Source organism: Neopsephotus bourkii, unplaced genomic scaffold (genome assembly GCF_033783945.1).
Source record: "Neopsephotus bourkii isolate Nb327-2 ecotype Australia unplaced genomic scaffold, CSIRO-AGI_Nbou_v1 NB_479, whole genome shotgun sequence".
NCBI classification, from domain to species: Eukaryota; Metazoa; Chordata; class Aves; order Psittaciformes; family Psittacidae; genus Neopsephotus; species Neopsephotus bourkii.
Window position 1 is genome coordinate 1,006,164 of NW_026900980.1, and position 16,822 is coordinate 1,022,985.

The 16,822-nt window shown below is 37.8% G+C and overlaps 1 protein-coding gene across 4 annotated transcripts in view; it reads right to left on the minus strand.

Annotated features, from left to right (window-relative positions):
• Positions 1 to 16,822, minus strand: part of PPP1R9A (protein phosphatase 1 regulatory subunit 9A) — a 136,021-nt gene that overhangs the window by 23,109 nt on the left and 96,090 nt on the right. For all 4 annotated transcript variants that reach the window (XM_061350044.1, XM_061350043.1, XM_061350046.1 and 1 more), the window contains exons 6-10: positions 12,180 to 12,335; positions 6,867 to 6,920; positions 4,291 to 4,520; positions 2,777 to 2,873; positions 2,480 to 2,648 (exon numbers count right to left, since the gene is read on the minus strand). In XM_061350044.1, the coding sequence (XP_061206028.1) occupies positions 2,480 to 2,648; positions 2,777 to 2,873; positions 4,291 to 4,520; positions 6,867 to 6,920; positions 12,180 to 12,335 (706 nt within the window). The remainder of the gene's footprint in view (positions 1 to 2,479; positions 2,649 to 2,776; positions 2,874 to 4,290; positions 4,521 to 6,866; positions 6,921 to 12,179; positions 12,336 to 16,822) is intronic.

Below are 16,822 nucleotides of genomic sequence, written 5' to 3' on the forward strand. Positions count from 1 at the left end.
ATTTGGTGTCACTTTAATTAAAATACATGTTTCTTACATAACCTGATTTTTTGAAGGAAGACAGACATGCAAGCTTCAGAACAAAAATTAGGGGATGGGACTGTGTACATTCAGTCCCACCGCACAATCCTAATTCCAAAGCCTGATAAAGCAGTGTGTGTTACACTTGATAGACAAAAGCAAGGAAAGGGACTGGAGCAATTGTACAGATGTCACAGAGTGCACAACACATTGCACCTTGAGGAACTCCGCTCACCCTCCAAAGACATCATAGACATCTCCCCTGCCCTTTGTAGCTCCTCTGCAAACATCCACGGGTTGATCAGTAAACACACAAACTGTTAGCCATTGGTATTATTAGACAATGGTAAGTCTTTTTCTTAAAAGGCTCACACAAGGGTGATATGGAAACACAGGCTCTTTGTCTGCAGAGCACGCATCACTGCATTACAGCCTGACACACACTTCAGAGACTCTGACAGAGAATTCATTGGAAAAGGTATATGGAAGTCAAATATTGCTACAGCATATTTAGGGATCTCTCTGTTTTAAAAACTTACGTTTTTCTCATGTTAAAAACACAAATCCAGCCTGGAATCTAAGCTCTAATTATGCTTTTACTGCTTTCAAAAAATCACTGCTGATTGTTTATTTTCCTAGGAAATGATTTGTGTTTGTATTCAGGTGGTTAAACTTGAGCATTTAAATTCACAGACCGTCTATTCTAACTCTCAGAAGTACTGAACACCGGTAACATTTCTCCAGGGGACATTTTTGCAATGAAAAACAGCAGCTCTTGGAAAAGGAGAAATTTATCATGAAATATATCAATTGAAAAATATAATTTGAAAGTAGTGGCATGCAGAGATTTAATGCTGTACAAAGAATTTTCAAAGTTTGAGAAATAATGTTACAATTTTTTATTTTTTACATGTAGAAATTCCTGGATTTCAGCTCTTGAGCCATGGATGTTTGTTGACATTCTTACAACAGTAAGTGTAAACACAGGTTTTGTGAGTCAGGTAAAGGAAACACACTTTCCTCTCCTGATGCAAATTAATGAAAGGGTTTTTGTTAATAGCATTTCTAAGTATTAAGTATTTTGTAACAATTACTGAGTCTCTCTGTAGCAGAAATAAAGACTTTCTTGTCATCCTGGCCATTCAGGAGGTTTTAGTATAATAAAGACTTGCTAGAAAGAGCGAGCTCTTGGAAACCAACTCAAGGTCTGCAGACCACCTAAATACTGTTTCAGCAGGACTAGCTCTTTTTTTTCACATATTTTGTTGAAAGTGTAATTCATATCGATTTGTTTGCAGAGCAATATTGTTTGGGTCCACACATGAAATAACTAACTGCTAAAAATGCAATTTTATTAAAACACCTCTGTGCTTGATAGAAATTAATTTTGTTGTTAATGTAATGCCTTTTTTATTTTAACCAGAGAAATAAGTTAATATTATTGTTTATTTAAAATTAAACCTGTATAGGAATAGAGTCTGGTCGTTCCTTGTCAGAATCCCAACACCTCCGACACCTGATTTCCACAGATGATACTAAACAGACAGAAAGTACTGCTCTTGTTCCAAACTATTTTATTCCACAGCTGTGGACCTAAAATTGGCTTCAATTCTGCAAATACTTTCAAAGTGAGGAGCTACTCACAATTAGAGAACTTTAACTGAAGCTGTGGTTATCTGTATATTTTCACTGGCACAGCCTGAAAAGCGGGAACAATCTTTCCTATGCAATACAAGTAAAGATTACAGTCACCCTACTGACAGCATCTCTCCAGATCTCCCTGCTGCAACAAATTGTTTTGGTTCTTTGGTAATGTAGAATGAAGTCTTAAAAGTCTAATATGTAAATCAGGCTGTGCTATAGGTGAATAAGATTTTTAAATCTTATTCAGATTATTTAATAGCTTATGCACTACCAAATAATTTGCATTTTATTCACAGAAGGCTCAATCCTGAGAAACGGTGAGTGCCACCCACATGGCTTCTTCTGATGTTTATACCAAGGTGAGATCAGAACCTGCAGAGATCTGCTCAAAATGGTGGATTTAACATTGTTTTTCTCATTCTGGTAACTTTGTTCTTGTGAGATCTTTGGTGGTTGAGTAATTAAGGACAGATTTAGGAACACAGGAGAAAAGACAGTTTTCTCCTACTTTATTAACATAACAGAAATGTCAAATTAAACCTAAATGTTGATGGCATCCCACTGGAAGCCTTAAGGAATAAATAATGCTCTTTCCTTTACTAGCACTTAGTCATTTCCATTTCTGTAAGAATATACAATGTACAGCTATTCTGGGACACTATATTGGCATGATTTGGTATAATCCTGCTATAGCTGTCACTAGATAATGAATTTTGGAAAAAAATCCCTGTGTTACTGTTTCTTCTAAATCCTAAACAGTAACCATGCTATTTACATATGTATTAATAAGAGTTATAGCTTGGCTCAAACAAACCTTGACTTAAGCCATCCAGGCACACTTGCTTAGTATCCAGATTTTCCACTGGATCTCCTCTAGAAACTTCTCCAAAAGATGTCTGCCTTTCAAAAATGTTGTTGTTATTGTTAACCTGGCTCCCATTTTGCTTCATTAGCCTGAAAACTTCTGATTCCAAGTCTCGTATCTGAAAGAAATACAACACAATGTTACCCACAACACACACACACATCTATTAGAGATGGTTCCCCCCCAATCCAGGAATATCAGACAGAATTGTCTCATTGTTCAAACATGAGAGTAAATACTACTCACACGAGCTTGTAAGCCTTGAACCTCTGCAAGATGTGCTTTCTCCAAATCTTCTATTTTCTTTCGTTCAGCTTCCTGGCGTTTGATGAAGTCAAGTTCTCTTGGGGAAAAAAAAAAAAGATATATTTGCTGTCATCAAAGCAATCAGATTCAAACAGAAAATAAAATGATCTGCTGTATCTTATGCTATGCATCAGAAAAATCTGTCCTTAACAAATAATTTATTACTAACCTAGCAGTGAGTACGAAACTGCTATTAGGAAAAAACTGAACAATTACTTGGCTGAAGTGAATATGCTAGGTGAAGATATTAAAATGGTAAGAGGAAGTCTTCTGTGGGGAGAAAAATTGCAGTTGTTCTAATCGATACTCAAAACAGTTAAAAACCAAACTTATTTTCATAATCTGTATTTACAAATGAAAATTGTTAGCTTAGTTTGTGCTGTTTGCTGTTGTAGGAAATGGGGAAAATCTCTGTTTTGTTAGGGTATGACTACATTTCTTCACAGAAAGGACACCCATAAGTTTCCAGGTACAAATCTAGCTTTCTAGTAAGCTATAAGGAGATCTGTAGGGGACTTTAGGAGTATGAGGAAGATAAAAACAACTGACTAGACCTTTTACTAATATAAAGCAGAATAACGGAAAAGCTATCCAAGCTCACTCTTGCTGTTTTCCATATTTCTTTTTATTTTAAAAATCTAAGATGTGACAGAAAGCACATAATATGCCAGATGGTTCTGCAACAGTCACAAAATTCCAAGCTGTGTAATGACATTTTGACTATTTAAACCCCTTTTTAATGGGACAGTATATCCCAGTCTGCACTCCCAGATGTCACTTGACAGTGCTGTATGCTTTTCAGTTTTCTTCTTTAAATACGCACATTTCAGCAGAAAATGGAAACGTTGTTGCAAAAAAAAAAAAACCAACCCCAAAAAACCTAACAACTGGGGGGAATGGAAGCTGTTATAGAAATATGTTATTGTTCTTGTTAGCCAATGGGGAGAGGGGACTATATGAAACAGATGGGCCAGGTAATCACCAGTTAGCTCAACTCAGCTCAAATATTCTTGGAATCTATCAGAAGAAAAATGAAATGTAAAATGTAACAAAACAATTTTCTTCCTGATGTTACATGAGAACGCAGGAGGAGTGAATCCAGCTGACACAATACCAACATAAATTGCTGCAACCTTGACAATCAAATGCTTTATTATGATTATTCTTGTTTTTTTTGCTATCACATTGAGTTATTTAGTAACTTTCCAAGCTGGAACACTACAGACTAAGTCTTTATTTAGCTATAGTATTATTTGTCAGTAATACTAAATTAATACTTGAGCACTACTAACATTTTGCCATAATAAAGAGCTTATGTTTTTCATGAAAAAAAGTGAAAAATAGTGTTTACCTTACAAGTGTTTAATAGTGAGTTTCATATTTCAAAACACATCACATACATGTTTCCTATCTGGCCACTAAGTCATTTGCTGAGCCTGGTGTAGACTGCTTACTTTTGCTGAAAATCCTTGATTAATTTCTTTGCCTTGTTATATTTCTTCTCCAGAGCCTGATACTGGCTTTGCGTCTCCTTGAGGTGCTCATTCACCGTGTGACACAGGGTTTGTGCCTCAATCCAATAACTCTCTAATTTCATCATCCTTTCCTTATTCTCCTCAATGTTCTGCTGGAGCTGGGTCTTCTCCAATTCCCACCTCACCTTCTCATTCTCAGCAGTCTGCAGCTGAACAAAAGAGTGGGGATGCAGTCAGTAAAAAGCTGCAAAGCAGAGCCTAATAGTTCAGGATTAATTCAAACACCACAAATAGTGAAAATCTGTGAATTAATAACTATAATAGCTAGTAGCGGCAAGAGCATCCTACAGCAAAGAAAACAGGCTGATACATACATAGGAAGGAAGTAGAACCTTTGCTCTGTGTTCCAGTGCAGCCCCTATGCTTCTCTGCATTATAGTAACACACTTCAAAATGTCAGTAGTGGAGTATTCAGGCAAACTGGTGTTAATCAGTCAGCACTGGGGATGCATTTTGCTCTGAGCACATGGCTCAGGTTTTACAAAGCATTCATACACTTCCATAAAATGATGACATTTTTATTTTGGGGAGAATCTGATTTTGAGGTTCTGTATTTGATTTAAGAACAATTTAGAAAGCAACAGGAGAAAAAGCCAATTGCAACTTATCTATCTGCTTTTTTATCCAAGTTATAATTCCTTTTGAATTTTTACAATGTCTGCTTTCCTGTCATAATCTTGCTTAATCTAGAAAGCCAGATAAAAGATGGAGCATAATTCAAAATTTAACATCGGGTCACATCTTAGAGTCTTTTTTCATTTACGCAAGCACAGTTTTGCATCCAGTACTGAAACTATGCCAGAACTATTATGAGGACAAAGAGAATCTGTTCCAAATATATTACTTTTGTTTTCTTTAAACTTGCTTAATGAGTTGTAAGGAACCAATGTGAAAGGGGAAAACATGTCCTCGCTGTTGAAGATTTCAGGTGCTAATTCTGCCAAACACAGCTCTGCATAACTCTACGAGCAGTGCAGTTCCACCGATAGTTCCACTCTTTGGCACCAATGGAGCCTTATGATCTCTTCCAAGTGACCTCAAAGAAGCCTGAATTTTACTGCTGAGTTTATAGTAAACGTTATCTCCTTCACTAGATCGTTTTGTTACATTTTTTCATGTTAGGCTTCTCACTTCCCAAATGAAGCTAGGTATGGGTTTTAATGTTTGGTACTGGATAAAGGTAGTGCTGTTCAGCAGCTTGTATATTTTAGCTCCCAGAATTTATAGAAAACAAAAAATGCCTTAACATCACTGTTTACTTATCAAGACTGTTTAATTTGCTCTTGGCAGTTCTGCTAGCATCAAGAATGATATACACACAGAAAATAACTTGTTTTTCAGTTTTATCAGTAATATACCTAAACTAGCCACATCTTCTTCAGCTCTATTGAAAACACTATGGAAAGAAGTCCAACACAGAAAGGTACAATAACCCAAGTCTTGCAAATGGGTTTGCACAGATGAATGCTTACACCCACACATCATTGCCATCAAGACAGTGGGGCTCAGCACAATCCCAAAGGATTCACCGTGTGGCTCCTATTCCTAGACAGGAACTAGAACGCAGAGGAAGAAAGATTTCTGACTTTCTGAATTGGAACAATACAACAGAAATTGTCCTTACAGAAAATAGTTGCACTTTGAATTTGTTTTTAATGGTAATTTATGCAGATTTGACAAACACTATGCAAATACATGGTGGGTGCAAATGTTGCTAGAAACAAATAATAATCTAAAATCTTTTTCTGAAGTACAATTTTCTCTTCCTTTTATTTCCTTTATAATAAGAGAAAGATGTCATTATAAAACCTAATATTACTCAACAACTGAATTATCAGTTGACTTCTCATAAAGGTTATCCTAGTACAGAAAATACTATTCCTTTTTATTGCTATAGCAAATTCAATCTAACAACTAGCAATCAATTGTGAGATAATGTTTTCTGTTAAATTGGTGAGGTTTCTCCTTTCTAGAGTATCTTTTAAAGAATACTTCAACAATATAAAACAGCACCTTTTCCTTCTCTGTATAAAAAGGAATTTCTATTAAATACCTTTAAATAATTTAGAGAGTTTTTTTAAATGTCAAAAAAGGAAACTAGCATAACAGGAAACTTTAACATTGCTGGTAAATAAATAACCTACTAACTTAAGACTTGAATATTCAATTCAAATATAATTTAAAAACCTGAGAAAATGCATTAGAATTGTAAAATTATAAATCTGCCATTTAGTCATTATGGTACCCCTTAAAATGTACGTTTAATCAAAGCTACACAAGTTGGCAGTTTCTCTGAATACCAGCACTTAAGATTTTACTTGAAACTTTGAATAAAGAATATACACTGAGACAAGATTTAGCTGAGCTCCTGTGCTTCTTAATCAGCCTTTAATAAAAATGTTGACTTCTCCATCCACATAAAGATACACATGTTCGGATTTGATTTTGCACGAGAGAAAAAAAACAGCATGTATAAACCATATATTGATTCTTACCTTCGTCTTCAGCTTCTGAATTTCAGCTTCTGTAACTGCATGTTTGATTTGCAACTAAAATTGAAAATATAAAATAAACAAAGTCACAGAGAGTACTCCAGTATCTTTAAAGCCTGTGCTGCAAGTTGAATACCTTTTACATAGCAGAAGGCCTTGAAGAGTGCTGCACTGCAGTAGATTGTAAATTAAAATGTCTAGCTTGCAAAATGACTCAGTCTGTGCAACCTAATTAAAGTTAGGATGCCGTCTAACCACTCATAATTTCAAATCAGAACATCCAATCTGTTTAGAAAAACCAAATGTCTTCTGCTTAGGGGAAAAAAAAGAAAAAGGAAAAAGATGTTATCCTGCTGGGCTTTGCTCTCCTCTGATGTGAACGTGAAATATGTCCCAGTGCTGCCAGGAAGTCCCATCGCATTGACAAAAGCAGGCACAGTACAAAAAAGCAAATATGGAAATAAGCGATTTAACAACTCAGGAAGTCAGGAAAACCTTGAGGGAAAGTTCCACACGTTTATTTCATGCAAGAAAAACCATAAACTGATGCTATCCTTCTCCACCATTAGCTGGAGTTATCTGCTCAAGCTAGCTAATCTCAATTGAGAGCTGTAACATGGGGAAACTGTAAAAAAAGGCAAACAGTATTCAAGCACACAAAATGATTGCAAGTAGATTAACAGCCCAGGCAGTGCGCTAAAGATTGTAGTCACATTATAAAGCAGCGTGCCACAATAGCAGTGGATCTGTACAGTGAAAGGGTCGGTGCTGAGGACTTCGCATCCACCTGCACACTCTCCAGGGGAATTTCTTTTGGACTAACCTATATTAGCCTGATCCCATGGAGTGAATACTCCTTAGCTCTTTGTACGTATTAGGAAAAGCCGAAATCTTTAGCTTTCCCCCAAAGGTCTGCATTCACAGGCTTCAAGAACACTCTGAAGAACAAATCATACCACAGCATCAACAACAGAACCCTAATACAAGTGGAAATGAAGATGCACATGCACCCAGTCCTGCTCTGCACCCAAATCCCTGCTGGTCTAAAGCAGGCAGCATGGACAAACTTCTGACAGGCCTGAAAACCATTATCTAATACACTGTTTAATCTGAATCAGTGACTTGTGTGTGTTGGGTAAGGAGTTGACGGCAAGGGCAAAACCTGAATTACAGCCTTAGCTGTCACTGACAAAGTCTTCGTCCATTATTTATGAATACCAGGAATAGCTACGGAAATGCATGCTTTACATGGGGGTTACTTCTTGTACAAGACTAACGGGATCCTTTGGGAATAGTGTATATTGAGCTAATGGAGTACGTGAGGCAGCTGTACTGAACCAGAAGTTATCTGTGGTGAAGCAATGGTCACGTTCTTGAAAACCACGCTGTTAGTGAAAAAATGTACAAATAATTCAAAAGAGAAGTTCTGCAGAAGAAGAGTAATTTTCAAAATAGCCACCACAGAACTGATCAATAAAGGAATTTTTGAGAAAAGCCAAGCTGCTTTTGGAATTCCCTTTTCATGGAGCCTCTTGAATGCACTTCTTGTGGCATGGGAAATGCACATTCTCAGATGCAGTTGGGTTTGCAGGTCAGTCTTTACCTGAGCTAGTGAATAAACCTAGTCCTTTCTTGTGGAGAATTACTGAATTTATGCTGGAAGGAATTAAGGAGACACTGATACAACCAGTTCCACCTCAGGAACAGTTTAGGAACACTGTCTCCAGAGGAGACTATAAGAACTTCCAGTCCCCAGGATCATCTGCCACTTACACTCATTTTTTGACTTTGCATTGAAAATTTCTATGAATCTTCACATGCTCAGTGGGGGTAGATAAAAGACTTCTTTTCAAATGAAGCTAGTCATTGAGTGGTGGTAATGGCAAGAAGGTGGTGGTGCTACTCCACCCAGTAGACCACGAAGCCAAGAAGGATATATACATTTCTGTAACTAAACACAGGAGAGGAAACTAAGGAGATACGTTGATTAACATTTGCAAGAGGTTACTTGCAATTTTTGAGCTCCCTCAATCCAACCTCTGATCTGCAATTTTCAGAGCTGAGGACTATTTTCTGCTAACATTCCATTTCTGTCGGTAATGAAAAATTACGAAAGAACCATCTCAAAATGTATGGTGTGTATAAAGTGCCCAGGCCTTAATTCTGCCACCTCATTGTATTGGAGTGAGAGAAAATCAGGGGAAGGATGGATGAGCTAGACTTTGCCCTTTGCAGAGTTAATAATGAAATCAAAAAGCCAAGACTCAGAGCCTCAGGCTACCTGCTTACAATCCATTCCCATCTCTTCTAAAAGCCCACAAACCCATAAGCAGCACTTAAACAGCTTATTATTACATACAAATAATCTCCAAATTGTTGCATAAATGGCAATCTGCTCAGGTACAGATGGTTTTAACAGTTATTTTTATACTCTGTTATTAAGTTAAAAAATGAATACTGAGCACCCAGTCAGATCATTGAATCAGTGCACAGTACAGCAGATCCCACTGAGGCAGAAGAAAAGACACTTCCCTGCTGAACAGATAAACGTGTAGCTGGTCATCTACTCTCTTCTTTTCCTTTTTTAAAGAACTAATTATGCTTGCATAATACTAACACATTTATCGGTTAGACAGAACAACAGGCAAGGTTAACTGTTTGGCAATCAAATCTGGGCACTATAATTAAAAATTCTCAATCAAGTTTACTAATAGGGGTGCAGAAATACCTTACTCCATGTCCCACATGACAAATTCTTGGCAGTTATTCTTTTGTATTTTTATGGGGTTTACTCAATGAAGCTGAAATCAAAGAGAATGAAGTTTCATTTTAATGAAGACATTTTGAATCATTTTTGGCACATTTTCTTCCAAAATATATATTGAAAAGCTGACTAATTTTCTTCAAAACAATAAAACATTTTATAAAAAGTTGAGAAAATTATATAAAAATAGAGAAAATTAACTGAATTCACCTAAGACCAAAAGGTAGAATGAAAGTAAAGCTAGCAAATGTTAATATATCCAGAGTACACTGGGAAAGAAAGTACTCAATGGAATTTAATAATCTCCATGACAATTTTAATGTATTCATTACATATTTTTGCATAATAATCCATTTTTTCATATATTTCATTACGATATGAAATGTAATACCTAATTCTTATATATGATGCCCCTTCTCCCTACAGATCTTGTCTCTCTTCAATCATCACAGCTAAAATAAAGCTTCTAGCTCTTTCTCCCAAAGCAGTTAGGGAAAATAAGGCCCATTTTTCTGGTTTTAAAGCCAGGAAAACAAGACTTGCAGAAGTACTGCAATTCACCCAGTGTACTGGGTTTCTTAAACCATGACACCTAGGAAAGCCCATCTCTCTTTTGACTTTCATTGTAGAACCAAGGCATTTCAAATAAGAGAGCTCTCAGAGCATGTGAGCACGTTTTTCATTGCAAAGACTGAATTCAACTAATTAGGTCAAACTATTATGTGTAAAGATTATGTCCAACCCACTTGTTTAATACTTTCATTAATCTCTGGAGTAAGAACACGAAAGAACAGTTATTCTTTAAATACAATTCCAGAAAACACTGTGTGGGCTTGTGCAGCGTGATCATGAACAAGTCCTCTAGTGTTGAAAGAATTCAGGGCAAATACCAAGAAAAATACATGCTCTCACTCTGTAGCAGCCAACAAAATGCAGCTGTGTACTGTTAAATACAATCACTGAAACAAAGGTGGCATATTCCTAACAGCAGTAACTGTGGGTTATTGAAAAAGTCTGCTCTTCTGCAGCAGCATTTTATGTTTTCTTCTCAGGCTCTTATCTGCGCTTGACCTGGAGGACCCAAAGACCCTTCACCTGATCTCTACACCAGTGGTTTTAGGCCATTACATAAGACAGGTCAGCAGAAAGCTTCAAGAGAGTTTGGACATGCTAAAATATGGCAACAGCCCAAGGTGATGGAAACTCTATTCAGGCATAGTTTGACAGGTAATCTAGTCAAAGGTGAGGGTTCTGCCCATCACTCCATCTGTGGTTTGCAGAGCCCTGGTACACTGGCATAATAAGAATGGTAGTGTTTGAGAAAGTATCACTATGTATGATGCACAGCATTAGAAAATGAAGTAAACTGTTCTGCTAATTTCCATAAGAGCCTGGAACTTGAAATACAGAGTGAGAAAATTATTGGTAAAATAAAAAACTTTCAGGAAACCACAATGAATAACAGTATGCATCCAAACGCTGCAAAGGGTATCTGCAGAAAAGGGAAAGACTGGTTGCTCATTGACTGATTCCTTTTCATACATTACTCCCACTAGGGAGTAAGATATACTTACAGAAGATAAAATACCTGGTTTGCATGGAGGGAAAGAGGGAGGACAGGGGAAGAAGGATAAAATGGGCATAGGTTCTGCTGCTCAAATCTCCTATTAGGTTCTGGATACTTTCCATATTCCTGTATTTAAAATGTTCTTTATTGTCATCACCCAGCCCATCATTGTGGGCTCAGACAAAGCCAACTGTTTCATGTCTTTATCTGCATCATAATTCAGGAAAAGCTCACAAATAAAGCACATCAAAAGCACAACCTAAAATACGGAAGAAACATTTCTCAGTACTTTGGCATGTTAAGTTATATGAATTCAACGACTGCAATGAACACCAGTGACTCAAACTCCAGTTAGTACCAGTGGATGCTATACAAGCTCTGTAAGCACAGAATTTAGTAAAACACCAGCTTGAAACATGCCAGCTTCCCCAGTACAGCATCTTTCTAAACACATGGCCAAACATATGATGCTGTTGTACACTGACGAGTTGCTACATAATGGTACAGGATGAGCTCCACATGTCCCTTTTCACTGAAATTTAGCATTTGGTCTTTGGTTTTCCTGATCCCTTTTGACTGGAATCTTGCAAAAAAAAAAAAAAAAAGAAAAAAGAAAAAAAAAAACCAACAAAAAAAATCCCAGAAGTAGCAATCTGTGAACAGTGAATTAACTTGCACTCTGTCTTCCTGGTCACAAAATGCAAACTAAGTGCTGAAGGCAGACTAACTTCTCTACTGAAAACTTTAATTATAAATTACCCTCCACCAACACAGTAGTCACCTGAAATCTGATGCTAAAAAAATTTGAAGAACAGTTCCATTTCTTTTAAGCAGAACTTTTGAAGTCATTCGCAAGTACTGAGTATACAAACTCTTAGAAATCAACTCTCATTTTCAAGAGAAAAGACAAGCACTGAGCAATGGGATAACTAGAAATCTAATTCCAGTGAGATATTTCAGGGATATTTTCTGATCTATAACTTACCTCTTTGAATTTGTGAGCAAGCTTGCTGGTGTCCACATCACTCGGGGAGAACATGTCATCATTTTCAGGGAGATCGAACACTTCAATAGCCATGTCACCTCCTGGAAGGACAGGTCCCATGTCGTCATCTTCTTCATCTGTGGCATATTCCCCTGTCTTAATTTTATAGCATTTAAGAAATTCCAGTTATCCTCTTATTGGGCAGAGACTGTTCAAAGAGTAATTAAGCTACCGTGCAAACACAGTACACTGCATACAAAAAAGGTTACCTATTTCTCTGGCTATAATCCCAGTGCTTATGAATTTTACCAGACAAAATACAACTCCACAGTAATTATTTCAGAATACTAAGAGAGAGAAGACTGTCTTAAGCATTACTGTCTCTGTATTCAACGGCTTTCACCCTTTTACAAGTGAGGACTCTTTCCCATAGGAAGACCTCTCCAAATTCATCTCAGAGTTAGCAATGAATCTTTTCCAAACAGAAATAAAAGCAGAGCAGGACTGACAGGATCTTGATTAGTCTTTTGCAATTTGGAGAAAGTAACTCTTCACTGATATCCCATGTTGAATTTGAAAATCAACTGGTTTGTTCTTTATAAACAAATCAACAATAGAAAAGTCACATTCACTCAGACAACAGCAGGAAATAGAAACTTGAGTGTCAGAGATAAGTTCAGAGACTGATGTCAGTTTTTACTGAGTTTTTACCCTGAATAAGGAGCTGCTTCTAGCTAGTTTTAAACAGCAAATGTGGGTGTTTCTTGGGCCACTAAACCATGAGATGTGAACAATTTGTTGACAAAACAGGATTTAAAAAAAATCATAATTTAAAATCAGTATCCCAAGATAAAATAAAAAGGGAATATTGAAAAGAAAAAGCCTGCAATATTAATCTCCAGGTTGCCTAGATAATCATCTGCACAGACACCTGTGCTCATCTCTGCCCATGCCGAACGTTGCTGGGTACCATGTCACTTCAGCAGGGCTCCCTCTGGAAGCCAGAGTACATCATGTACAGATCACAAACAGCCTGCTGGCTGTGCAAATGACTGTGCAAAAATAGTATAAAGCAAACACTTCCCTCAGGGCCACATCTGGATTTATAAAGCTTGGGACTCAATAAATACATGGAAAAGGAAGGGTGGGGGAAGGGGTGCAGTCCTTCTTATGTTTATACAGTAATAACACTAAAATTTGACAAAACTACTCAAGATTTTGTTTCAGTTCCCAAGATGACACGTAACATTGTTATCAGAAGAGTATTCCCAATAGCACCAGGATTATCAATTAGTGTCATTTTTTGTCAAAAGAACTTTTAAAAACAACATTTAAGAACTTGAATGTCCGAACGACAGTTTGAATCTCAAATTGCTACCTTAATTTATTTTCCCAGCTGTTCTTTAGGCTTATGGGAATCTCTCTCAACTAAAAAGCAGTGCATGGAAGCATGTAAGCCCAGGTGCACAAGTACACATAGAAAAGATGCATGTATGCACCCAATAGGATGGTATACTTGCAATAAACCATCACCATTTCTTGGACAAATAGCATATAGAATCATAAACAGTTTGGGTTGGAAGGGACTTTTAGAGATCATGAAAAATCTATATTCTCCTCACTGAAGTTTTAAAAAGCGAAGAAAGGCAAACCGCACAGAAAGCACAGAATGAGTTAGAAAAATCTGATGTTAAAAGAACCACCAAATAGAAGGAAGTGTCCAACATGCACAACCTATCCATACTTCCATACATAAGCATCACTGTTAATGCAAGCCACTTCTTAGGACAGCTATCTCTATCTTTTTTATATTCTCCAATGAAATATACAGTTCTAATTTATTTTACATACTTAACATCTACCAAAACTAAGAACCTGAGTAGTCTTCAGCAAAAAAAAAAAGTTAACAGCTGATTTTGCTTCTTTTTTCCTTATTTGAAACAGAAGCAAAAGAACACACAATCCATCTCACTGGAGTTTTCAGGCATGTTAGTGTACAACTAAACAAAACAACACTGAAATTAAATTGATCATTCTGTATGTGTAGATCTCACACACACAAATTTCTTCTGTTATGCTACACTTGTAGTAACTTCTGTTCCTGTTTTATTCCACATGGCTATGTGCAGTTACTGTCTAAATGGAAAATTAGGCTGCTAACTCTCCTGGCTTTTTCCAGGAGCACATATCACTGCCTTCACACACCATCAGGGCGGTGAGAAGCAGAACAACAAACTCAAAAATCCCAGTGAGATGTCAATGAAATGAATTATTGTGGGGACAAAATACTAGCCCAATCCATGTACTGCCAATTTTGTAGTCACTTCTCTGAAAAAAAACCCAACCTATTTAGGTGGTACACAACTATCATTTATACATGAAAAAATCGTCTTGTCAGGTCCATCAGCAGTGGCAAGGAAATCTCTGAAGTATGCAAGAGGAGGCAAAACAGGTTCATTAACTAGCAAATTTATGCCCAGCTTATGTAAAAAAACCAGATCAGCTACATGTGCATTTAAAAATAATATATTAATGTAATTCAAAATTCTAATTAGATTTTCCAGTTTGGGTAAAAAAATAAATCAGATGAGTTTAGCTAAAACTTTTTTCAACATCTTCCTTGCTGACATGGACAGTGGGATTGAGTGCGCCCTCAGCAAGTTTGCCAATGACACCAAGCTGTGTGGTTCAGTTGATACGCTGGAGGGAAGGAATGGCATCCAGAGGGACCTTGACATGCTTGTGAGGTGGGCTGATGCCAACCTCATGAAGTTTAACCATGCCAAGTGCAAGGTCCTGCACCTGGGTCAGAGCAATCCCAGGCACAGCTACAGGCTGGGCAGAGAAGAGATTCAGAGCAGCCCGTGGAGAAGGACTTGGGGGTGCTGGTCGATGAGAAAATAAACATGAGCCGGCTTCAGTGAGCGCTCGCAGCCCAGAAAGCCAACCGTATCCTGGGCTGCATCAAAAGGAGCGTGACCAGCAGGTCGAAGGAGGTGATCCTGCCCCTCTACTCTGCTCTCATGAGACCTCACTTTGAGTATTGTGTGCAGTTCTGGTGTCCTCAACATAAAAAGGACACGGATCCGTTGGAACAAGTCCAGAGGAGGGCCACGAGGATGATCAGGGGGCTGGAGCACCTCCCATATGAAGACAGGCTGAGAAAGTTGGGACTGTTCAGCCTGGAGAAGAGAAGGCTGCATGGAGACCTCACAGCAGCCTTCCAGTATCTGAAGGGGGCCTATAGGGATGCTGGGGAGGGACTCTTCATTAGGGACTGTAGTGTCAGGACAAGGGGTAATGGGTTCAAATTGAAACAGGGGAAGTTTAGATTGGATATAAGGAGGAAGTTCTTTACTGTTAGGGTGGTGAGGCACTGGAATAGGTTGCCCAGGGAAGTTGTGAATGCTCCATCCCTGGCAGTGTTCAAGGCTGGGTTGGACAGAGCCTTGGGTGACATGGTTTAGTGTGAGGTGTCCCTGCCCATGGCAGGGAGGTTGGAACTTGATGATCTTAAGGTCCTTTCCAACCCAAACCATTCTATGATTCTATGATCCCTCAAAAGACTTACACTAAAGAAAAGTACAGCATACAAAAAAACCCCCAAACACGTATGAAGGAATAGGTTATACTGGGGAAAAATTCAAGAGCCAGCAATATTCTCCTGGCCTCCAGAGCCTAACTGTTTGAAGATGGTCATCAGGTAGCCAAAAATGAACACAAAGGAAAATCTTGCTTCAAATTGTACATAATGAGTGTCCGTGGACACTGTCATTTTTGCTTCAATTAATGCAAAAGTAGTCATCAAAGCAAAGCACTGCAGTTTGCTCAGGTAAACAAGGCAGCAGGATGACACAAACACATTACAGAACACAGAAATAAATGGGACTTCTGCTCTTATTTTCAAAAGAAAGTAATCTGATCTTGTAATCCCATGAAAGACAAATTACACGTTCAAACGAACCAGTCTGTGCTTTAAGGAAATACATGTCATAAACTACATGAAACATGCTTTCCCCGAAAAAATTCTCTGACTTTTGTTTCACCAGAAACTACCAAAAGGTTGTTCAGACCCTGCGCCAGTAAGCTTAGAATGGGAAGGTCAGTGCTTTACAAGGAGCAGCAAGGCACAGACAAGAGTTATTTTATTTCAAACCAACAAAGCCTTGTGAGTTGTTATTATAGCTGCCCGAGGTTCCTTGCAATACGTTTTGTTTTCTCATCTGACAACAACAGTGACACTTTTTTTACTTGAAAGTCAGTGAAAACTTACATGCTCTTGAAGGAAAATCTCGGACTCTTCAGTCTGTACTGGTGAACAAAATTCATCCATACAAAAGATCTATTTCTCCTTTCAGTAGTACCTAGGGCTTAAGCTCATCCAACCCACAGCAATAACTTCTGTTATTAGCCATTCAATTTTCCTATATGCTATCACAGCTAATAGCATGAAATTATCTTTATTGGCACAAAATGCAATTTCCTGCTTTAAAAGGCGAAATGTGTAACTCACATTGTTTAGCTGCCTTGTAAATTCTTGAAATGGGCCTAACACTCCCAAGCAGAAAGAAGGAGGAGCAGCACCAGTCAGAATAATGGAGACAGACCTCCCCTAAATCACCATAACAAAGACTGCATCAAGA